The sequence below is a fragment of the Esox lucius genome, chromosome 16, assembly GCF_011004845.1.
Source record: "Esox lucius isolate fEsoLuc1 chromosome 16, fEsoLuc1.pri, whole genome shotgun sequence".
Lineage (NCBI taxonomy): Eukaryota > Metazoa > Chordata > Actinopteri > Esociformes > Esocidae > Esox > Esox lucius.
Window position 1 is genome coordinate 16379465 of NC_047584.1, and position 24722 is coordinate 16404186.

Here is a 24722-nt window from a genome sequence, read left to right on the forward strand (position 1 = left end):
TATGCTATAAATTTGTAAACATAGAGATGTCCATGGTGCTTTAAAGACCTCTCTGGGAATATTGCTATGAATACTTGTCAAGAGTTGTATTGTAAATAATCTAAATAAGCCAATAAGGAGAAGCTGTGTGTAACCCTCCCATATTACAAGCCTATCAAATGAGAGATTTGTGAACGAGATGCTACCTGGCAACGATTGGGATAACTATAGCACTAGTCAATTTTATAGTAAAATGTATAAAAGTATAAAACTGATATAAATGTCCTAAAGTCATCTGAATGTTTTGTATGCAAACAGTTCTATAGATGGTCAAAGAAACCCAGTCATGAAGGTGAAATAATAACATTTTACATTTTCTAAGGAATAAAAAATGCTGAGCAGTGAGCTAGATTTTGCATAATTCAGATCAACTGGTATTTGCACTACATATTGGAGAATAGCTTGGTACTTTGGTACTGTTCTGATGGAGCTAGAAACTGGAGGAACAACAACATTTCTTACAAAGTATCACATTCACAAATTAAACATACATTTTATATTTTTACAAATATAATACTACATCTACATCTCTAAAGGTGATACAGCAGAATAATGGCCAGTTAATATATGTAATGGAGAACTACATTGGCTGAATTGTTAAGTAATCAACAAGTGGTGATTATCACCTCCATTAACAAAAGGAATAATGGATCTAAACTGGCTGCTATTCAGCATTTTGAAAAATCAACAATTGCAAATACACAGTGCCCCTTGATTTCTTTGCATATAATCAATCTATAGAGTCTCCTGAACATTTCCTACAATACATTCACTGCGGCGTAAATAATAGTTTTTTTTTATAGAGCAATATATATTTCATATCCACTGAGTTGCATTGTGGCCAATGGGATGGGCGGAGTAAAATGCCAGCAACAATTGCAAATACACAGTGCCCCTTGATGTCTTTGCATATAATCAATCTATAGATTCTCCTGAACATTTCCTACAATACATTCACACCGCCGTATAGAATAGTTTTTTCTGTATGTGTCAATATGTATTTCATATCCATTGAGTTACATTGTGGAAAAATAGGGTGTGGAAATATTGTGTTGCTAGATGTAGCACACCGTTCTCCATGATTAGACAGGTTTGTCTTACTCTACACATTCTCCTCGACATTTCCTACACTGCTTTCTTTGTGGAATATTTAATAGTTTATGAGCTATGAGGCAATATGTTTTCCATATTCTGTCATTGGCATTATATGTATTTTTCCCTTGGAACGTGTTTTAACACACACTTTTCATCGAATTTACTCTTAAATATGATAATATTTGAATTGTTGTCAATGTTTTGAGAGGTACATGTTCTCAAACAATGAATCAACTCAATTTATCTCAGTTTTTAAGTAATTCGTTGGTCTGTTTTATTTTGAAAATGTCCAGATTTTCGTGACCCGGAAGTGTTTCTTTAATGTTGCTCACAAGACGCTGATAGTTTTAGTAGTTCCTCAACCCCTTTATTGAAACATTCTGATACTTTCGGTATTATAGTTCGGACTAAGTTGTTAATCAAAGAACATGATATTTTTTTGTTGCCCTAAAGTAGGCTACAATTATGTCAACTTGAAACATCTCGGTGACTCGGACTCAGAAAACGCCATTTAAACTTCAAGTACATAAGGTTTGGCTAAGGTTTTCTTGGGTGCGGCATTTGTTCAAATTAATAAGAAACAGTACTGTATTTTAGAGTGTAAAGCATATCTGTACATTGAGATTTTCGTGGGACTGTTAGTAGGAGAATTAATATTATTTCATTCTGAACTTTAGTTTGAAACTTAGTTTATAATGTACCAGCCGAGTTGGCATTCATAGATCCAGAACATCTATATCGTTCGCCAGAAAGTCAGTAGTTGCAACTACGGTTTAAGCAAAGCACTCGCCGGTTTTGGTCACGAACGCTTAACTCCATCCGGGTTTGGACTTTGACTTGGTGCTGCCAATATCATCCTGGGCTAAAACCCGAATTCCCGGGTCTCATGACGTCCTTCATATGTATTACTGATATTTAAATTTTTTCGAGCAAATAAAAAATATGTATTTATAGATATCAGAAACGTGTTTGTTTTACAACAGGACATTATGGATTTCCAAAGGCTGCTGTTAAAGGTGGCGCAAGCCCTGAGCAGTGAAGAGGAACAAGCACTTGCATTTCTCTGCAAAAACCTGGTTGAGAAGGACGTAAGTTCAGTTCTGACAGCAAGAAAGCTATTCTCTCTTTTGATGGACCAAGAACTGTTAACATCAGAACAACCTTACTTGCTTCCGGATCTGTTACGCACCATCCAACGGAATGGTTTAATACGAGAGCATGGCCTCAGCCAATATCTTCCAACAACCAGCAGCCTCATCTGTCCTTATAGGTGAATATAGACGGTTATAGAAAATGCGAAACCATGACGCAATATTATTTTGCTGTTGAGCATAACATACGATGAAAACTTGAGTGAATGACTAATAGTAACTATCTGCAGAAAGCTACTGTTTGAGCTGTCTGAGAACATCACTCAAGATGAGTTGAGGCAAATCAAGTTCTTGTTAAAAGATGACCTTCCTCGTAAAAAATTGGAGGACAATGTGGTGAGTACACAGGAAATGCTTAGTCACACTAGAAAAGCCTATAACACATGAATAGTGGTAATGTTTACCTGTTCAACCAGACATTACATATGTTGCTCTGTTTCAGACTACCTTGCAAGTGTTCCTGGAAATGGAGAAATGTGATATTTTAAGCAACCACAATCTACACACCCTTACAATCATTCTTGAAAGTGTCTGCCCCATGTTGAAAACAAAAATCGACAATTTTCAGACACAGAGGGGTAGGGTTTTCACTTCCGGATTCTATGTGTGACTAATACAGTCTGACAGAACACTGATCTGGCGAACAATCCTATTACTGATACTTGACATGCCCGTGCCTGCCTGTTAACATGTTTGATTCTTGAAAAACCAATCAGGGCCAATAACCCAAGAAACAGGGGCGGGACTGCAAAGAACAAGGTCTTCATCTGAAGTTCTTCCAGAAAGCCAGGTAACACGCAGGGCTGTGACTGTCATGGAATTTCACATTGGTCAGCCAAATGGCAGCTGTCTCCACTCTGCAGCACTTTATTGCCCCTTTATTTTTTTAAAGTAGATTATTAGGTACTCCCTTTTCACCCCAATTTAGCTACTGCTGTGTTATCATCACTGAATCTCATGACTATTTTTTCTTTATTTTACTTCGATCCATTCAACTGAAGAGATCCATTCAACTGAAGAGACCTGTTTCCTGTGGACCAACAGGTAGGAGCTGTGACTACTGTAGATGTAAAATGTTCTCCCCTATTTTATAACATGCTTACGTTCCTTTTCCTGATTGCCTTGGTGGAAACACACGGACATTCCGACCCAGTGTTCATTCCCGAACTGCATTCTTCAGGCTTGTGTACTTCAACTGAGGTCAGACTTTATTTATCACAACGTTTTATTGTACAACCCATAAGTTTCCAAAAAACTTTTCCTGCTTAAAATGCAAATAAATACAGAATGCAATGATGTGCAAATCATTTATCTCTATATTTAATTGAGAATAGTACAAAGACAACAAATAAAATGTTGAAACTGAGAAATGTTATTGTTTTTGGAAAAGAAAATACACATTTTGAATTTGATGCAAGCAACACATTTAAAAAAAAGTTTGGCAGGGGCATGTTTACCACTGTGTTGCCTCTTTTAACAATACTCTACAAGCGTTTGGAGACTGAGGAGACCAATTGCTGTAGTTTTGAAAGGGAAATGTTTTCCTATTCTCGCTTGTGTAATGGTCTTACTCAGACTCAAACCTGGATCGTCAGTCACGGGAGGCGGGCATGCTAGCAAGGAGGCAAAAACCCACGGGCTCCAGTGTGTCACTAGAGCGCCTCGTAAGGTGTCAGGGAGTGAGGTTTTCACTGATTGCACAGCACTGTACTCGCTGGCCTCTGTTACACTCCATATAGGATTTCAGCTGCTCAACAGTTCCGGGTCTCCTTTGTCGTATTTTTTGTTTTCATAATGCACCAAATGATTTCAATGGGTGACAGGTCTGGACTACAGGCAGGCCAGTTTAGCACCCAGACTCTTTTACTATGGAGCCATGCTGTTGTAATACGTGCAGAATGGGGTTTGGCATTGTCTCGCTGAAATAAACAAGGCCTTCCCTGAAAAACACATTGTCTGGATGGCAGCATATGTTGCTCCAAAACCTGTATATTTTGTTCAGCATTAATGGTGGCTTTTGATGTTGGCTTTTGAACTGCGCACTGATAACAAGCTGGATGGTCCCTCTCCTCTTTAGTCCGTAGGACAAGGCGTCCATGATTCTCAAAAAGAATGTAACATTTTGTCATTTGTCAGACCACAGGACAGTTTTCCACTTCACCACAGCCCATCTTAAATGAGCTCGGACCCAGAGAAGGCAGCAGCTCTTCTGGATCTTGTTTATATATGATTTCTTCTTTGCATTGTAGAGATTTAACTTGCATTTGTGGGTGCAGCGACTTACTGTGTTCACAGACAGTGGTTTTCAGAAGAGTTCCTGAGCCCATGCAGTGATTTCCACTACAGAATCATGTCTGTTTTTAATGCAGTGCCGCCTGACGGCCCGAAGATCACGGCCATCCAATATTGGTTTTCGGCCAATATTGCCCGTCCCAGCTTTAGTTGCCCCTGTCTCAGCTTTTTTGAAACATGTTGCTGGCATCAAATTCAATGTGGGCATATATTTTTTCAAGAAACAATAAAGTGTCTCAGTTTCAACATCTGATATGTTTACTTAGTACCATTTTCTATTTGATCTAGGGTTTAAATGATTAGCACATCATTGCATTCTGTGGTTTACATTTTACAGTGTCACAACTTTTTATATATTGCCTTGAATGTAAACACACCACATAAACACAGTTGTATGTTCTAATGTACTCAACACATTGTCCTCCATACAGCCTTTGTCTTCACATTAGAGTCTATGGCCATCCTTCATGTCTATTTACTCAGTGTTCCCTCTTGTCTCCTTTCACAGTTATCCTCTCTGAATTCCACTTACACTACTATGGGTAAGTCTCACACATGGCGTGATGCCCTTCACGTCTGATCTCAGTACAGTAGCACAGAACTCACAGCCTTTTTGACTGATCTCTTGGTATTCTCACACAACAGATGCGCAAAGGGTCTCAGATACTGTGAATGAGGAACTTTCGCCTCGACTGGGTGTACTAAGTACCAGTGAAGAAAACCGTGCTGCTTTGGTCCATGGTCAGTTTAGAATTTTCACTGTATACTGGGTGGTTTGAAAGTCGATTGGCTGAAAGTCATGAAATAAGTAATCACAATTGGTTTTGGTATATGGCCAATATACCATGGTTAAGAGTGGTTCTTCAGCATGACGCATCGTAGAGTGCCTAAGAACAGCCCTGTTCGTAGGCAAGGTGCGTTGTTCCCAGGCACAGCTCTTGGCTGTGGTATTTTGGCCATATGCCACAAACTCTTGTGCCTTATTAAAAACAGCCCATAGATTGTTCTCTCCCACTTGCTGTTTGCTCATTGGCTTCCACATTTTCTCTTATCCATTGATGCATTTTTACCTGATCCATTTCTTTCTCACCCATAGATAATCGCCGTGTTTCGTCCACATCATCACATGGGGACAATACAGACCCTTTCCTAGCAGATACTCAGACAGGAATCTCCAAGGTTTGTCTTAGGGTGATTTTTGTTTTGATAACTGCTTTCAGGAAAGTCTCAGTAAATCATTTTTTTTTATGCTGAAGGAGCAGTGGGCCAGATTCAGACCCATGCTGCCACTTGAACCAAATGCATCAGCTTAGGCTGAACATTGACTAGGTCATCTTAATGTGTGGTTTTTTTGTGAACTGGAATGTATAACATTTTCGTATACAAAGATGTATTACTAGATCAATGATACAATATGTATGTTTTCCTTCTGTAGGAACTGGAAGAATATGCTATGACAGGAAGTTCGAGAGGAGTTTGTCTGATCATTAACAACCATAACTTCAGCCATTCAAAGAAATATTTTAACAATAGGGAGGGGACAAACATCGACAAAGGTAAGATCATCTTTACTTTGCATTCTGAAATACTCTCAACACTTGTATATTGGGTGCTTTTTCAGAACCTAAACCAGAACCACCTCTGTCTTTGTGTTCTGTTACAGAGAGTTTGGTCAGTGTGTTTAAGTGGCTGGGCTTTGAGGTGGTGGTTAAGTCAGACTGCAGTGGGGAACAGATACTGTCTCTCGTCGAAGAGCTCCGCTGCCGTGACCACAGCCAAAATGACTGCCTGGTGTGCTGCATCCTGAGTCACGGTCTGGAAGGAGGCGTGTACGGGGTGGACGGCCGGGAGCTTCGAGTCAGGCAGATCACAGAGCCCTTCTCTGGACTGATGTGCAAATCACTGACGGGGAAGCCCAAGCTGTTCTTCATCCAGGCCTGCCAGGGCATCAAGGAACAGCAGCCCGTGTTTCTCCAGGCTGACAGCGGAGACACTGAAGGCCGTACCGCCACTGGCTCGATTTGCACGGATGCACGGGTACCCAGAGAGTCCATTCCCTCAGATTCGGACTTCCTTCTGGGCATGGCCACCATACCTCAGTTTGTGTGTTTTAGAGACAAGAAGCAGGGATCGTGGTTCATCCAGTCACTGTGCCAGAACCTCATCAGCTTGGTGCCCAGGTCAGTGCTCAAAGATGGGTTTGGTTTGTGTCGGAAATCCTCTATATAAGCGTCAATAAAGAGTGTGACACAGATGGGAGCGCAGGGAATGGTTTGTAAATGAATACTGGATTTAATTTCCTTTCACTTGTTTCCCTCTGTCCAGTGGACATGACTTGCTATCCATCCTGACCAAGGTGAACCATGATGTCAGCTGTATGAGTGATGAAAACGGCATGAAGAAGCAGATGCCCCAGCCTGCATACTCACTCAGGAAAAAGGTGGTTTTTCCCAACCCCAAAAATTCACCACCCAGATTGTGAGCCACAAACATTCACTTGAGACCTCTCGAGCAGAGGGGTTGAAATCTGGTTGCTGTAATTTTTAGCATTCTCACCAAATCAGTGACCATCTTCAGACACTCTCACTAACATGATAAACTTGTTTAAAACTACTTGAATAGAAATGCTAGTCTACACATTAGTCTCTAGAGTCCCTCAGATATAAACTTACATGTGTTTTCAAAACAGAATGTTTACATTTGATATACCTCTCTGGAATTACAGTTTAATTCTGTCAAAGAATATGTACAAATTCATTTTTATGAACTTTTCGGTTTTAAATGTTGCTCAGGAAAATGGGGGAAAAAAATTGCACTTAAGTAACTTTAACAAATGTTTGTCAAGATTGTTAGTTTTTTATCATATTGACTGCCTAAATCAGTAAATTATATTTTCAATCAATTTTATGAATTTTGTTGTTGTTGCTGCTTCAACACATCCCAGGGTAGTTCTTGGCACAATGTGGCATGTCATATAACACAATGTTTCAGAAACCTCAAAAACAATGTGACGTCCGGACACATACTGGTGTGGTCATGAGTAGTACTATGGCACTGTTGGTTCTGGTATATTGTGTGACATACGTCTTGACCTGAGGTGGCGTGTGTTCTTCACAAAGTCTGGCAGATGGCTGGTCTGTAACAACAAGAAGATAGCCATCACTAGCAGGTTTGAGCAGAGACTCCAGCGACGGCTGCTTAAGGTGTAATGGATATAGCGTATTAGCAGCCTACCACAGTGTCCAGTTGCGGCTGTGTTTGCTGAAGGGCGGTTTTCAGCAAATGTATGGTCACATCCTTATCTGTCAGTTCAGCAGCTAACACCTAGACCAACACACTCAGTAACTAACATTGCCCAAACTTAAACACAGGTTCACAGTTGGAAGCGAAAACATGCCTAGCACCTCTTTCTCTGCCTCAAACCTGGCCTGGAGGTCTGCCATCTGCGTTTTGAATGCTTCCCTTTGGTTTTCCTTTTCTTGCTTACTTTTGTTCAACTTCTCACTTACTGTCAAGGGTGAGAAATAACATTTGTAAATGTCAATACTGAAACCGAGAACCTGAATAGTTATTATTATTCTTTGCTGAAGTGTGAATAACCCCACAATGCATTAGTTGGTCTGTGAGAATCCTCTCCTGCTCCTCTTTCCAGTGGTTTTCCTTCCTTAGCCAGCTGTTACACATCTCCTCAAAGATATTGTCCTAGAGCAGTAAACCAGACCTTCTGAGTAAATTTGGCTGGTAAAATGTGAAACACCACATTCTGACTAGTAAATTCACCTTGTATGTTCGGAAGGAACTTTTGAGGAAGTCGTAATCTTTCTCAAGCAGGGCTGTGAGGATTAACAAAGATTGAGATTAATGTACAGTTTAAAGTGTTAGTATCCTCTTAGGATGCCATCAGCTATGTTTTCTGCTTCACACCACATCTCTCCTCTGCACAGCCCCTTTCCCTCTCCAGAGTCTTGGTGTGGAAGTCCACTAAAGCACTGATCTCAGATCTGTGGGCCTGCATCAGCTGCCTAGAAGTCAAGGGGAATTTCGGACAGGAAATAAATTACATAAGATTATAGACCATATTCCAATTTGACATTCCTACATAAATGATTTAACAATGGAATAGATGAGTGGTCTAGTATTTTTATTTTTTTTTACTTTCGCAGTGTAGCCTATATATGTTGTTAACAAAAGACATGACTTCCCTTTCAGAGTACACCTAAGCTAACAGTGGGACAGCAAGTACCTACTCCATCTCCAGCTGTTGCTGCTGCTTGACTCTTTCAGCTCTCCACTCTGCTTCTTCCAACAGCTGTGCAACAGACATGCCGACATCAAAAGGTGATAGTTCCTTCACCTAACCATTTTGGACAAACGATCCAGATCTCTCACCGCACGGCAGCTTTGGTGGTGGGACCGCCGTTCATCTTTCAGGAGGGCAGTCAGCTTCCCCATCTGTTCCTGCATCTCCTGCCAGACCCCCTGCCTAGAAAACACATTTATTCATTACAAAGGGAATCTCAAAGTGCTTTAACAACATGGCTAACACTAATGTAGGGTTCTGTCAGTGGGAGGTCTTGACTTGGTCTCCCACAGTTGTTTTTCAGACAGGGTGATGGTCTTCAGGCAAGGTGTTTAGTGAGGCAAGGCAGTGGTAATGTGCTAGGAGTGTTGTTGGAACAGGCACGCAGAATGGTCGACCAGATAGACCTGCCCGGGGCCCCGTGTCATCTTCTAGACGTTGTCTGGGACAAACTGCTGGAAGTGGGGCACCCACCTGGGTGAGGCTTTGGCAGCTGTAAGCTTTGCTCAGACCCTTAAGACCAGCTTGCTGTCAGTGGTGGGTGGTACAGTCAACCCACGAAACGAGTCACATTTTCTCAGACCTCTGCATCCCCTCACACCACAGCGCACCCTGCAGAAACCAAGGCAGCTGGTGTGGACATGGTCGCGGGAAGATGTTTTAATCGGGACGTGCTGATAATGGTTGGGTGCGTGGTGGTGGATGCGGCCAACAGGTATCGGACTGGCCTCCACTGCCGACAGAATCTTGTCGGGAGGTGGTGTGTCCGACTGGTGGTCCTGTTGCTTCCTCAACACCCCCACGTCCCACAGCTATGGGTGTGGAGTCTTACCAGTGCTGTGTGCATCATTCAAAAAAAATATAATTTGCAGCAAAGCTAGATACAGTAAGCCAAGCTATTGAAAATGATTTTCCAGCCCGTTTCAACTACCAGCTATATTTTAATACGCTGTCGTTTCGTAGTTGAGCGATGTAAAGAGAAATGAAAAACTCACATGTTCGTCATTTAGCAAATCCAGCTAAGCAGGAGCATCATTCAAATGATGATCTAAGCAGCACAGGTGCTTTTCAAAGCTTCTCTGAGAATCCAATATGAGGTCATAGTAAACTTCTGAAGTTCTTGCCAACTTTACTGTTTGGGAAGGAGAAAATGATTTCCCATGAATGAAGTCACTGACACTATACAATGTTTCCTAACAACAACAATGAATGAGGGACACCAGGGTACGCTGCTTTATCCAGGGGTCATCAAGCTTAGATTTTTATGGGCAGCCAGTATGAAAATATACAGTTGTGGCCAAAAGTTTTGAGAATGACACATATTAATTTGTCTGCTGCCTCAGTTTTTATGATGGCAATTTGCATATACTCCAGCGTGATCAGATGAACTGCAATTAATTGCTAAGTCCCTCTTTGCCATGAAAAAAGAAGGCTTCAGGATATCCAAGAAAGTCCAGCAAGCGCCAGGACCGTCTCCTAAAGTTGTTGAAGCAGGAAAGAAAAGTGTGACCTAAGTGAGAGAGCACAGTGTCAGAGGTGTAAAGAGCAGCATACACAAGAAGCAAGGAAAGAAGAGAAGCATTACGAAACATAAGCACTCCACCACAAAGTCCTAAACATATGCCAGAGATGCCACGACAGCCACTGTCAAGGTGAAGTGCAACAGGCAGAAGAATCATCAAGTTGAGAGTAGAAAATTAGTTAGAGCATGTGTAATTGTCTAATACACGGTTCCCCAAACTAGGGGCTTCTAAACCCCTGGGGTATGTGAAGGAACTGCAGGGGGTTATAGTTGATGAAAAGCTAATAATTTATAAAATCGTAAAATTTAAATCACTTGCTAAAAATATTTAAATATTGTATTTGTTTATCTGTATGCCATGTGACTATTAACCAACATCAGAGAATCTGAGGGTTCTTCATATCAATATTTGAGGTCAAGGGGGTTCGGCTAACAAAAAAAGTGTTTAATGTGACATACTCAGCATTTTCATGCAATGTTGGACTGACTATAACAAGTTTTGATAAAAATCCTGTTTAAACTAATTACATTTTGTCCGTTACGGGTTGAGATAAAAAGGTGTACAAATCTGGAAAAAAAATGGAAAATAATAAAAAGTCTTTAATGCCTGAGATGGGAAGATATGATTTTTTGAATGTTTGATATGTGGCTAATAATGTGGGGTATTTAGAAATGTAATCATATGTAGTTCAAAAATATAAAAAGTCCCAAGTTGAAATATTACCGAATCCCAGGAACCCAAATATAAATATTTTTTTAACTTATTTTTTAATAACTCAAATTACTCTGTATAAATATTTTAGGCATATCATACTTTCCCTATTTACTCTATATTTTTATTATTATTGCATCTTGTCGCATCTGAACAATTCTTTTGCACAGAAATGTTCAGTGTTACATTACCAGTTTTTGTTTTACTTGTATTTCTAAAACATTTTCTCCCTCCCTACCCAAAACCAATATTAACTCTAAACAAACCTACTTGCCTCGTTTATTTGGCAAGGTGTTAAAAAACAAACCCTTTTTTTCTCATGCCTCTCTACACCACTCAATAACAGTTAATACTTGTTTTCAAAGTTAACCAAACGAGAAACACAATGTACAATGACGTGTTATTAATAATGTTACGTCATTTAAAACTACAAAGCTTTTGCACACCTGCAAATCGACCGGTGCGTCGGAGAAGACCAAAGGTGTTGAACAAGAACTCCGGCTCACTGTACATATAACTTGCAATACCAAACAACTCCATTAAAATTATATAGACAGTATGCAGGGGTTGTTTTTCAACAAAATACGAATTTAAAAATACTTTTGGGAGATATTTCCAGGGACCCCTTGCAGTAGCTCCATGGATCCCCAAGGACCCCCGGACCCCTGGTTGAAAACGTACCAAAACATCTAGCGCTTTGTTGGAACCGATTGGAACAGTAGATGGCAGTATTCGCCTATGAAAATACACATTTGAACTTTTAAACCGGATGTTGATCAGTAATCGAGCGATCAAAAAATATCGGCAACCCTCCAGACATATTTTTCGCCGGTTTCTACAGCAGACAATTGACACTTATAAAACGATATTCCCTAGAACATTGGCAATTAGCAATTGTTATATTATCAGTCATGTCTCAAGACGGATTTCAGTCTACACAAATAAGGACTACGCACAACAACAACACGAGGTCTGTCATGCTACGACAAGCTACTGTAGCTAGCTGGATCCGATTTGTTTCCATCCATTTGATGATGCTCGTTACTAAGCTAGCCAGTTTTACTGAGCAATATTTTGTACTGTGCAAGTAGTCTAACTTTATAGTTGTTAGCTGTTCCTAATAAACTCACTTTGCATAGTGTGCTTCCCGCAGTTTGTACAGTACTATCTTAATCTCTGTCAGACAATGTAAAATTCAGCTATTCCATTGAATTGACACTAATGTCTGCCTATTCATTGTCACTTTTATGCAGCTTGAGTATTCAACAAACTCAAACACCTTGTCCGGGTAAAACACCCATACAAGTTCTACATGAATACGGAACCAAAATTGGTAACCTTCCCGTGTATGTTATGGAAAAAGCTGAAGGGGAGGCGCATCAACCCAGCTTCATTTTTAACGTGACGATAGGAGATGTGTCCTGCACAGGTGAAAAAGTATTTTTGCAACTTACAGTACCTAACTAGTTGTGTGCATTACACTCTGCTTAGTTCAGAGGTTTATATGAGATTATATATAACGGGCTTCAAAGTTGTATCCCCATTTTTGAATTATCCTCAATATCTTTGGATGAAGCAAGTGCCATTTCATATTACAGGTCAAGGATCCAGTAAAAAAGCAGCCAAACACCAGGCTGCTGAGTCTGCCCTGAACCTTCTAGAAATAGACATTGGGAAACCGTAAGTTAGCATGAGAATGTATTGGCAACAAGGTGAATTTAAGCACTTTAAGACAGTAACATTATTATTAGGCTGTGTCTTCTTCCCCCTGCAGCCTCCACATAAAAACGGAGAGTAATGGCCTCCCTCCAGAGCACAACGACCAACCCAACTCAGTGGGAATACTGCAGGTGTCTTAGTTTTTGCCCTTCGGTGACCTTCAAATGTGTTTTGGATGACAGTAGGTCTGTGTACTGTTGCAGGGTTGTCATTGTAGAACTGTGTATGTTTCTATTTAATGTTGTCAGGGTAACGCAAGAACAATAGACCATACGAAGGCTTGTTTTTAAACCTTGGCTAAAATGGATTCCTCCTCAAAAGGAGCTGGCCCTCCAGCGGGGATGGCGTCTCCCTGAATACACTGTCCTCATGGAGGCAGGCCCACCTCACAAGAGAGAGTTCACTGTTACCTGCAGAATGGAGTCTCTAACAGAGACCGGTATGTAACTCCACTGTTATGCTCCAACATCTATAATGTTTGCTCTACCTGTACAGACAACGTCTGACATGAAAATGTGCTTCATGAAATTCCTTTGATTGAGCTTTAAATGTTTTATGTATTAAAATACCATATGAGAGCTCTGTTTTTGGATTGGTCGGTCATTTAGACATATTCTACTGTAATTGTTCACTTGAGTGCTTCATTATGTCATCCACACATATCCAATAGCAACAGGAAATTCCAAGAAGGTGGCCAAAAAAGCAGCCGCAGAGAAGATGGTGGCAAAACTTCAAAGTCTTTCCGGCTGTCCTGAAATCACATGGGTATGTCGAATATTTCATCCTGTTTTGGCCTCATTGCTAGTAACGTCCTAGACGTTCTTGTCATGTAGAATGAATTTTATGTCCATTCTTGGATTCATTCCTTCTAGAGCCCAAAGCCTAGTGTGCGATTGGAGAACTTGCGTAATTCATCGGCAGAGAAGATGTCTCTACTGAGAAGAAACCCGCTGAGCATTCCCAACACAGACTACATCCAGATGATGTTGGAGCTCTCCAATGAGCAGGGCTTCGAAGTCACATACTTTGACATTGGTTAGCGGTTAACCTCTCCTTTTCGCCAACCACATTATCCACAGAACTGTTTACATAGCCTTTTTAGTTGTTCAAAAAGGTCTGAACAGGGGGCCTATTCCAGGTGTATTGTACAGTGTTTCTGTGCTTTGCTTGGCAGATGAGCTGACAGTGAACGGGCAGTACCAGTGCCTGGCAGAGCTGTCCACCTCGCCCGTCACTGTGTGTCACGGCACGGGCATCTCCTGCAGCAACGCGCACAATGACGCGGCCCACAGCGCTCTGCAGTACATCAAGATCATGGCCTCCATCAAATGAACCATCCTAGCAAACCGCCGTTTCACCCGTGATACGTACTTAGGATTTGAGGATGAAAAAAAGAAATCGCCACTTCGTCCCAGCTGAAACCTATAGCTATCCTCACTCTACCATTGTTTTCCCTCTACCCCCCCCTTTTCACTCTGTAGAATTGGTGGATATTGAAGGCAGTATTAATATGAGTCATTCCATTTTGACAAATATTACAGCGTTCACAGGCAACCCGCGTACACCACCAGAGGTGTATGTCAGCTATTTTGAAGTTACTTTAAGGAGAAAGATCCACTCAGCCATTCGGTGCAAGCTAACCCTGCAGGGTTTATGTACTGTAGAAAAACAAGGACAATGGAATAGAATTGACATAACTTAAGAGAGAGACCTCGAGGCCAATGTGTCAAACAGCAACCATCCTATCCAACCGTACTGGTTTCTCTATAAGCCACTGTGAGGATTTGTGATAGTGGTATGAATGATACAAAATGTAAAACTGCATTTACACTGAGCTAAGCTAGAGAGAACTGCTTTGGACTTGTCTACTTGGGAATTTATGAGAAAATATTTAATTTACCAATGAATTTGATGTAATATTAATTTCTATATTAATAAAGTCTGCTATTCAGTCAGTCATAGGGATATTTTCTAAATAATGAAGCAGACTGAAAATGGCATGTTAGATATATCAAATAGGAACAGACACATGAAAATCATTTCAAATTGTTGTTTTATCTCCCTAATTATAATTTATCTGCCAGTTCAAGATTCAATTACATGAGCGAAGTTTTCCAAGTCACATTGTCCCCCTATTTTCACAATCTACCAATATTTGTAACCATCTTTTCTAGTTTGATTTTAGAGCATTATTGTGTTTCTTTTTTCTTTTCTTTTTTTAATTCTGTGTAATTCCATCAAACAGAGAATGACTCGTGTTTCTAACTGCCATGTGTATTCACCTTAGAATTTTGTTTCCAGTGGCTTTCTCTCCCAACAACTGATTATTGTCATCATCAAAAACAACAGCTGAATTAGAACATTTTACATTTATCTTGTTTTGGTTTGTGTTCTAATTATATGACAGGATATAAAACTGTCTAGATTATGTATTCTTTTTGTAAAATGTAACATTATTATGAAGTTAATGGTAGCAAGATGGTATACTCTGAGACACTGGGACCACTCCTGAATTAGACCTCAAGACCAAGACTGCCATTATCGTCTCTTCATGCTGCAAAGACCCAATAATTGCAATCTTGGTAGCTTTGATGTTGATGACTAAGAGGGTAGTTGCCCTGTTGTCTTTGGGAATGTTTTCCTGCGCTCTCTGTGTGTGTGTGTGTGTGTGTGTGTGTGTGTGTGTGTGTGTGTGTGTGTGTGTGTGTGTGTGTGTGTGTGTGTGTGTGTGTGTGTGTGTGTTTTGCATTTGTGCTGGCCTTCACCCTGAGTGAAGTCAAATATTGTTATAGGCCTACTACTACTAATGATGGGATGATTTTTACAACTGGATTCCACCTTGTTCTGAGCTCTTGTCACAAAGCCTAAATTAGGCAATTTAGTCTAATTTTGGTTTGTTTTAAGGTGTATGGTGATGTTTTGGTGGAGTCATCCCAGGCATTTGCTGTGTACCCAACCATAATAATACACAATTATAACATGTAAAGTGGTGTGACAGGCATGTTAAATAAATCTACATTGGCCTATAACTACATCCTAACTTTATCCTCCCTTTTTAACATTTAAAAAATATAAATGTAGTAGGCTGTTTCTTACCTTCATGGAATTACTATATCAGCATGAGTAATGCTACCCTGAAACAACTATTCCAACATTATTACTGCTATTCTATTAATTTATTATGCCAAACTGAGTAATGCTATTATAATAAGTAGTTACCACGGAAAAGATTGGCATCCTTACAAGGAAGAAAAAAGGCCATAAACTGATGTTTCATTTTGTACTAAAAATTAATTCTTAAGGACTTTTCTATGCAGAAATTAACCTCAATCTTAGTGAAAAGTGTATGTTGGTGGTCCTTCAATGTTTTGGGTCTGTTTTGTTTCATCTGGGCCTGGAGCTCTTAAAGTCAATAGCATCATGAACTATATTAAGTACGATGTCTTCCACTAAGATGATGACCCCAAGCACATGTCAAAATGGTTAATCGACAACAAAAACCTTCATTTTGCATTTGCCGCCACAGTCACCATGACTTCCCACTGAAATCCTGTGCAGGATCTGTAAAGATTCCGTATGGAGAAATGGTAGAAAATCCCTTCCAATGTGTCCTACAATCTCTTAGGAAATAGAGAATATTGTGCACTGCTGTTATCCTTGCAAGGGGAGTGTACACAAATACAAAAAATCAAAGATGCCAATCGTTTTCACAGATACATAGATAATTAGAAAAGTGTCATTTTGTTTCTCTCATACTTTTTGTATACATCAGTGTAATTTTGAAACAAGAAATTAGAAAAATGTCACGGTAGAGGCAAACACGGCTGATGAAATCATTATGGCTGTGTCCAGGTATGAAACAACATGCAAGGCCGCCTGCAACTTGCCTGCATCAAAATAACACTTGAAATAAAACACACAAAAATAGTCTTTGATTAAAACTCTACCAATGCCTTCTAAAAGTCTTTGGTGGTTACAGATTCTCATAAGTTCCCTCATGGGCCTTGCCTCGTGCGATGCCAGCTGGTGGGTTTAGATCTGTTGGTGTGGAGATCCATGGAAATAAACTGACAGAGCCTCTGTTTGATTTAGCCAAACAGGCAGGTACCTGGCAGGTAACTCAGCAGAAATGTTGGGCCAAATAGTAAATCAGCAGGAAGGTTGCTGACCCCTGTACTATACTACCCTTAGTATGGTCCACTGTATTTGGAGGATAAACACTCAAGGCAGAACAGTGTGTCACAGACTTCTCATTCAGTTTGATTCTTTTTTATTAGAACAAGCACTATAGAGCAGCTGTGTCGTGTCCATGGAAAGATATGTACTTAAACAATTGCACTTTAGAAGGAACCCATTAGAAAATGGATTTGAAGAACTCCTCTGACACAGTGGTACCTGTCAGTCCGAAACTCAAAGAAAAAGCCCAATTGAGAAAATTAAATCTTTCGTAAGGCATTTGCAACATTCATTGGCAGGCTATGTCATTTAAAACATGCAGATATAACATTGTAACCGATTAACTACTCGGGAGGTTAAACTGTTCAGAGGATGGTTTTGGTGGTTTTCTACAGGTCTGTTCCAAAAACAAATGTATTCATCTAGAACTAGAACATCACAGATGGTCCTCCTCAAATATCCTGGTCAACAAAGTCTTGTGTTAGTTCATGGTAAAGTCTTTGCGTCCGTCCAGTCCAAAAGAGGACATGGGAACATGCTACTGTTAACCTGTACTGTGCACTTCAATGGTGTGCATGGTTGACGGTGTGCTGACCATGACAGTGAACACGAGTGGACTAGTGGCGATGACTGCTGACAGCACAGAACTAAATATTTCTAGATTATTCATGGGAATTGTCAATCATGTGTGACCATTCTCTGATCGTAACCTCCATCTTATTTCAGACTTCCTTCTGTGGTGACATTTGTCCTTTTCATTTCCATAACAGGATGTGGAGAACAATATTCTGTGATGAAAGTGAATTATTTGATTTCAAATGGTTTTCCTTATGTGGCTTGTATGGGGTTTCCTATCAATATTGGGTGAGGCGTTAATAAAAATGCATTAAGGCACAGAAAGGATTGGGATTGATTTCTGAATACATAGTTACAATATGATACTGTACTCATATCTATCATCTTTTGTATCTACTCTGCAGTACTGGACAGTACACTCACAATAATAATTAGACTTCACAATTGAATGTTTCCATTCTACATTCTAATGTACAGTATAGCCACTTTGTCATTTTAAATTTCCAGCTTCACTCTAGACAAAACAATTTAAAGAACAAATAAATATACTCCCAATGAATAATGTTGTTGCTCACTGAACATATTCTGTGGTAATCAAACACATTATGTATTGACTTCTACATAAATTCTTGATGACAGGGGACATACAATATATATTAAAACTGATATGTTTGGCAGTAATAATCTAAACTTTCAAATTGTACTGGTGCAGAGCTAAGGACAACATCGTTGTCTAGGACCTCAAAACTTGTTTCAATGCTATATTCATAATATATTTCTGTACCTGTGTGGATACTAAATAATTAAAACCCCAAAACCCGAATTAGGTTCTATTTCCATAATCAAAATTATTGTCTTTGGCTTGAACACAATGCCATGTTAAGGGATTTACAAAAGCAAACATAAGTTGATGTTTGACTAACTCAAGCCCTTGGCCTCTATACACAACAGATTACCACATACATATGCATTCATGTTGTCATTTTAATGTACTAATGTTTCACGTGGGGGTGGTCAGTCTGGTGTAGTTGTGACGCTCTAATGGTCATGAGTCATGTGGGGTCCACTTCCAGGACACACTAACCTCTAAACTACCACAGGACCGGAGGACCGCTTCACTTTCACAGAGGTGCTTGTTTTGAAAATAACACGAAAAAATAACGCAAGACCAGCATGAATTCAATAGATTCAACAGGGTTACACTTGCCCGGACACTTTATATGGACTGAAAGAGGAACCAGGTCTGGAACCATGTCTCCAAGCAAGTGGCCAGGTTTTAAATAGGTTCCTCAGAAGACTAGGGCACAGGGCCAGACTTTCCTGGTAGGAATGTCTTCAGACCACCATGAGACATCCTGGTATTACACATGTTCTTATAGTTAGACTGCAGGCTGGGATTCAGCACTCATATTCTACACTCTGGCCAACAAAACATTTATATTGTATTACAGGAAATAAAAGAACATTAGAATTATATTAATTAATACTTTTTACTTTTCTTTTAACTTAAAACTATCAAATCTAGATGGAATCTGAGCCGTAGAAGGGACAGCAGAATTGTTTGACATGAAAAAGTTATGTACAAGAAAGTTTTGTCTTGTGGCTTGAAATAACAGCTGTGATGAGTGACCTTGGTTGTCTGCCACCTGAAGGCTGAAAAAGGAAGTGGTTTCTCACGTTGTTGCTATTGATCAGCTGTCATGCCTGTGTCCTAAGACCCCACCCCATCCAAACAAACCTGGATTCTAAAAGTCTCAACTCAAGGGGTTTGTCTTTGGGAGTTGCTGAGGAGATATCTCAGCATACATAAATGTCTTTCACCAATACCTTTGATCAAAACAAATGAACTTTTAAAACAAATGTGTCCCAAGAGAATACAGCTATGACACAGATTTAACTAATGCAAAAGGCTAATTGAAAAATAAATAACAGCAATCTTTCAATATAGTATAATAGTAACATTTTCACTAAATTCTATTATAAGGTGAAGATATTTTACAAAAATATCAGACTTTTTTTGTTTGTTTTGTTTTTACAACAAATGTTACACTCTATAACGTAATGCCAATGAAAGCCGCACTCTAAACATGCATGATAGATACAGCAGCAAGTAACCAAAGGCCTATTCCAAACACTACTCTAAATCAAACTGCTTTCCAAACTCAGCCGGGATCCACAAGCTTTAAAATGTGTGGTGTTGGATAGGCGACTTTTTAAGGCAAGGACGTACTCGGTGAGTAAAGACGGCTTAGGATAGATCTACGTGGTGAGATTGTTGCCCTGACAACCCAGCCTCTGCAGTAAGCTCGATGAGTAGGTACCAAGGGGATGTAGGTACCCAGGGGATGGCTGGGTAATGGCCCGGTCGCTGTGTGTAACGGTAGGTCCACGACTTATCTCTCCGCTCTGCAGTGTCCCGTGTCCTTCCACACTGTCCTCTTGTCAAGGAGACGTTCATTTCACAACCTTATTGTGCATAGGTTAAAGCCTCAGTCAGGCATGACGATATGGTGTGTTTAGTCACCCATATGCTACCAGAGGCTAGGGTTTTCCATGTTGATGAAGCCCGGGGATTTTCGAAGCTCCCAGTAGGTGTTGTTAGTGACCCATCGCTCCCTTTGATTGGCATCAACCACTTTCCTGGGAGCAAAGAGAGGGCAAATCAGTGAAACAGCAGCGAGTTACGCGTCATCAACAGAATGGATAATCGTCAGTGACTCAGGTAACGGAGGAACAGCCAGACACATATCTATGTTTGGCAGACCACTTCCCACGGGCGGAGGTACCCACATCGCGGCCTTCTGAATTAGGCCCTGGCCTTCGTACTTACTTGAAGAAGCGCGGCTCATGCCTGATGTCGTTCTCCTCCTGCCACTTCCTTCTAGCTCGCTGCAGGTCCTCGATGCGCTGCTTCTCTGAGGCAGCCATCTCAACGTTTCCTTCCTCCAGGTACCTAATGAAAAAAAAAGAATACATAAAAAAAATTATTACACCAACATATTTAGCTGCACACTAACTCTCAGGCAGTCTTATTCCATTCCTTTTCAGATGTGGTGGCACCAACTGCAGTAGTTCGCCAAGTCAGTGTGACCGTCTAGTAAGGGGTCCCCAAACTTCTTTGGCTGACGACCCCATTTCGATATCTAAAAATACCCGCGACCCCAACCATGTGAAGAAAAATTATATAATCGTAATTTTTTTATTTGTGGCTATGAGAGTCAATTGTAAAACATTCTCCCCCGACCCCATTTTCATATCAGGTGACCCCACATGGGGTCGCGACCCCTAGTTTGGGAACCTCTAGTCTAGTATGATGAGAGCGCTGTTCCACATTATGGCAGCAGGTGGCAGCAGTAATACACAGGCCGTCCCTCCGGCTGTCTGGGCATTGGTCGACCTTTACATTAGCTAGAGTTGTGATGACGCGACGCTTGTCTGTCGGTACCTTTGATCGGGTCTGAAGCGGGCATCTGTGGGCGGCAGCAGATCTTGCATCTCAGGGCAAAGCTCATTGAGCTCAATCGCGAACCTCGTGAAGCCGTAGTACAGCTCATAGTCTGTGGGCATAGACCCTGAGGGAGGAACACAAGAAACCACAGAGATCAGGGATCTGTTTCAAAGTCAAAGCCGTGTATGCCCAGGAAGCAAAATAGTTTGAAAGGCCAATGTGAACAGTTTGTTTTGTTCCCATATTAAAGTCTCAGCTACATTGAGTTTGTTTAATGAAATGTTGTCATCTGCTTAACTATAGCAAATATCCCATCAACAGTTCAAAGTGTCCTCCCTAGTGACAGTATGACGGACAGTTACCTGGCCTCCAGATGCACTTGGCAGAGGGCGGGACTCCACAGAAAAGGCCCTCATGCCATTTGCCGAACAGCCGATGCACTACCTTCCCCTCTTGGTCCATTACAAACCCTTGAACTTCGTTGACATTAGAGCTCCAGTAATTTCCCTGAAGGTGAAATTAAACAACGGTAAAGTTGGTACGCTAAGACAAATACGCTAAGACAAATTCCTCAACTGGTGAAAAAAAAATCCAATAACTACAATTCCAAACGGTAGAGATAGCTACACTAAAGTGACACAGTACAGTACAGACGCCTCATAAGGACAACCCCCCCCCCCCGTCGATTAAATCTTACCTTGACAAAGGTGAGCTTGCAGATGCAGGCACTGCTCTTGGTGTTTCTAATGGTGATCTCCCCGTAGTGTTCAATCCACCTTCTCCCACTCAGGATGTTGTGAACGCAGGTGGTGACTTTGTTCCATTCGTAGTGATCACCGAAGCTGAATGACACAAGGGGTCACAGGGGTCAGCCGGAGACACTTTCAGGAGATCCACAGCAACGCCAGACAATGACAGTCTTTACGCTTGCCTGCGCCTTAGGCTGCTTTGAACAGGCAGCCCAATCCGGATCCTTTCATCACTAGTCGATCACTCGACCAATCACACCAGACCTTTTGATATTGTCTTTATCAGAGCTATAACTACCGTTATGAAAAATATCCACACGCAGCCCGAGACGCTTACAGGAGCACACCATCACACAGAAGCAAGCGTTAGAAGAATCATAAGCTAAGCAGCAGGGGCTTTTGGGTGCCCGTGCACCTTCATTTTCATGGAGTCAGAGGCGCTGGTGATTTCCTGTAATCAATGTGCTTACTCAGCGGCCCTCACGCACTGCTTCCTGCTCCTCTGCTGGCATGATTCATTTTTCAAAGGATGACAAATAGAGCACGGCCCCGCTCCCTCCTCCCTAACCCTGTCAAGGGCACTTTAATAGGCGTACAGCGGGGAGCCAGCAGAGAGCTACCTCCCACAGGACGGCCCGACGGCGGTGGCGGGGCGAGGCTGGTACAACGCCTGATGGCAGCTCTAGACCACTGTTACTGAGGGATCTACTGGGATGCTAGAAAGTCTGACATCCCCAACGTACTCTGGCACATTATTTTCATGTCACTGTGTTAAGGGGACAGGGAGCACAGGGTCTCTCAGACACCTATGGCAAATGTTTTCACCGGTCTAACAGTAAATGAAGTCCTCAAAGCCTTGCTAGCTACAGATACTAAGTCCACTGGGGAAGATGATGTGAAGCCGGGTTTACTTGCACGTTCGGCACCATTTATTGCTGGTTCATTCGCCCATATTTTTAATGTGACGCTAATCTCTGGAGTTATTTCAAAAGTATGGAAAGCATTCCAGCGACATGGATAATTACTGCCCAATATCTAAATTATACTGCTTAGCAAAGATTCTAGGATCACTGGGAATTATACAGCTATATATTTTCTGACTGACATTGTATTTTAAATATGCATCAGTCAGGGTTCAGACCAGGATACAGCACTGTGAATGAACCACTTCAGTAAAACATTATTTTGCCAGAGCATGAGAAGATGAGTTGAATTGTGGTGACCTGTCAAAGACCTTTGAAACATTCCTTTTTAATTAGCAAACTGATATCATTAGGCCTAACTGCTGATGCATGCTTGTGGTTTCAGGACTTCCTTAATTAGTAAAGGGGTCAAATCTGAATTTCTTAACCTACGTAAAGGCTTACCCTAGGGGTTGATTTTAGGTCCTCAGTTGTTCACACCGTATATAAATGACATTCATTTTGTATTTAAAAAATATATAAAATATATAGTATTTAAAAAAAAAATTTTATGCTGATGATAGAGTATTCCAATGCACCATCTATGAACTAAGCCTTTGTCTACCTATATACTCCCGACTTCAAATCATTACAGAAGTCTCTTAGATCTTAAATTAGTGTTAATTGCAAATAAAACAAAACACATTATATTTTCTAGGTCGTGGGAATCAAATTTGATTAATCTTCAAATGACCTCCGTGGATAGATCACAAATTGAACTAGTTGCCTCATAAATATCTGGGTATTTGGCTTAAAGTCAAGTTGTCTTTTGAAACACATTACTGACCTGGTAAAAAATAGAGCCTGTCTATCTTTTGATAGTAAAAAAGAAATAGTCCAGGCCATTCCAGTCCTGGTCTATAGGGATACAATTATATTAATTTTCAAGCCACAATGTATACACTTAAACCATTAGATGCTGTCTACCACAATGCCCATAATCTGGATGGTTTTAGAACTCAACATTATAAACTGTATGCATTGGTGGGGTGGGCCTCTTCAATGCCTTGTACCCATAAATTGAATGATTATGTTGTTTGGTAGGCGGGGGGGTGAACCCCTCTGACCTATATCAACACTGCGTTCAATGTTTTATTTTGTGGTGACACAGAAACTGGCCATCCTCCATCTCCCTCCACCTTTCTTTAACAAAGACATTTGGTTTAGGGCCTTTTAGACTGTGCATATGTTCTGTCTACCTCTTTGATAAATGTTTGGAGAAATGCTTTGCTCATTTAGTATTATCCATTAATAACACATACTGCCTCGTTTCATGTTTTCATCTCAAATGTTAGTAGACTTGTAAGAGCATTATCATATTCCTCATATGTTGGTTGATGAACTCCTTTATTAATAGTTGATTGAGAGTAGATAAAGAGAAATAGGCTTGTGAATATGTTTTGCTTAATAACGACTAAATAAAGTTAAAGAAAATCAACGTATACATTTTTCCTGAAATTGTTTGAATCACTACAATTTATGACCAGTGTGTAAAACTGTGTGCATGTGTGTGCTTGTGTGAGTGTAACCGAACTAAACATCCACAGCTAGATTACCTAGGAAGCGTAACATTAACGGTCCCAATTGGGAGGATTTCCATGGATTTTCCCCAGAATTTGTTTTTCCATCTGACATCTGAGAAAAGATTGGAAGAAATAGCCGTCAAGATAAAATCCTGATATTGCACATGAAGGTTACTGATATAGCACATGAAGGTTACTGATATAGCACATGAAGGTTACTGATATAGTACATAAAGGTTACTGATATAGTACATAAAGGTTACTGATATAGCACATGAAGGTTAATGATATAGCACATGAAGGTTAAAGATATAGCACATGAAGATTACTGATATAGTACATAAAGGTTACTGATATAGCACATGAAGGTTACTGATATAGCAAATAAAGGTTATTAATAGAGTACATAAAGGTTACTGATTTAGCACATGAAGGTTGTTAATATAGCACATGAAGGT

The 24722-nt window shown here is 40.6% G+C and overlaps 4 protein-coding genes across 8 annotated transcripts in view; 2 read left to right on the forward strand and 2 right to left on the reverse strand.

The window, feature by feature from the left end:
• The first annotated feature begins 1452 nt into the window (after positions 1-1452).
• On the forward strand, positions 1453-7388 carry casp10 (caspase 10, apoptosis-related cysteine peptidase). The gene is made up of 13 exons (XM_010894935.5): positions 1453-1665; positions 2118-2404; positions 2516-2621; positions 2728-2863; positions 3002-3075; positions 3287-3329; positions 3439-3485; positions 5086-5119; positions 5223-5318; positions 5674-5756; positions 6013-6133; positions 6241-6757; positions 6903-7388. Exons 2-13 carry the CDS (start codon positions 2124-2126, stop codon positions 7057-7059), a joined length of 1695 nt encoding a protein of 564 aa, XP_010893237.1. The 5' UTR covers positions 1453-1665; positions 2118-2123; the 3' UTR covers positions 7060-7388.
• Positions 7389-7472: 84 nt separating this feature from the next.
• flacc1 (flagellum associated containing coiled-coil domains 1) lies at positions 7473-9156 on the reverse strand. Its single transcript, XM_020054491.3, has 8 exons — positions 8967-9156; positions 8825-8886; positions 8502-8599; positions 8358-8410; positions 8183-8279; positions 7982-8085; positions 7812-7901; positions 7473-7713 (listed from the first exon to the last, which is right to left on the reverse strand). Exons 1-8 carry the CDS (start codon positions 9039-9041, stop codon positions 7624-7626), a joined length of 669 nt encoding a protein of 222 aa, XP_019910050.2. The 5' UTR covers positions 9042-9156; the 3' UTR covers positions 7473-7623.
• Positions 9157-11876: 2720 nt separating this feature from the next.
• On the forward strand, positions 11877-15864 carry prkra (protein kinase, interferon-inducible double stranded RNA dependent activator). The gene is made up of 8 exons (XM_010894936.5): positions 11877-12081; positions 12365-12540; positions 12710-12791; positions 12886-12961; positions 13152-13269; positions 13501-13595; positions 13703-13865; positions 14005-15864. The coding sequence occupies exons 1-8, from the start codon at positions 12023-12025 to the stop codon at positions 14160-14162; spliced, it is 927 nt and encodes a 308-aa protein (XP_010893238.1). The 5' UTR covers positions 11877-12022; the 3' UTR covers positions 14163-15864.
• A 1219-nt stretch (positions 15865-17083) lies between these two features.
• osbpl6 (oxysterol binding protein-like 6) overlaps positions 17084-24722 on the reverse strand; it is a 42622-nt gene continuing 34983 nt past the window's right edge. For all 5 annotated transcript variants that reach the window (XM_029113493.2, XM_029113492.2, XM_029113495.2 and 2 more), the window contains 6 exons: positions 24298-24376; positions 21728-21872; positions 21393-21537; positions 21028-21154; positions 20413-20535; positions 17084-20222 (listed from right to left, as the gene is read on the reverse strand). In XM_029113493.2, the coding sequence (XP_028969326.2) occupies positions 20114-20222; positions 20413-20535; positions 21028-21154; positions 21393-21537; positions 21728-21872; positions 24298-24376 (728 nt within the window). In that variant the 3' untranslated portion in view covers positions 17084-20113. The remainder of the gene's footprint in view (positions 20223-20412; positions 20536-21027; positions 21155-21392; positions 21538-21727; positions 21873-24297; positions 24377-24722) is intronic.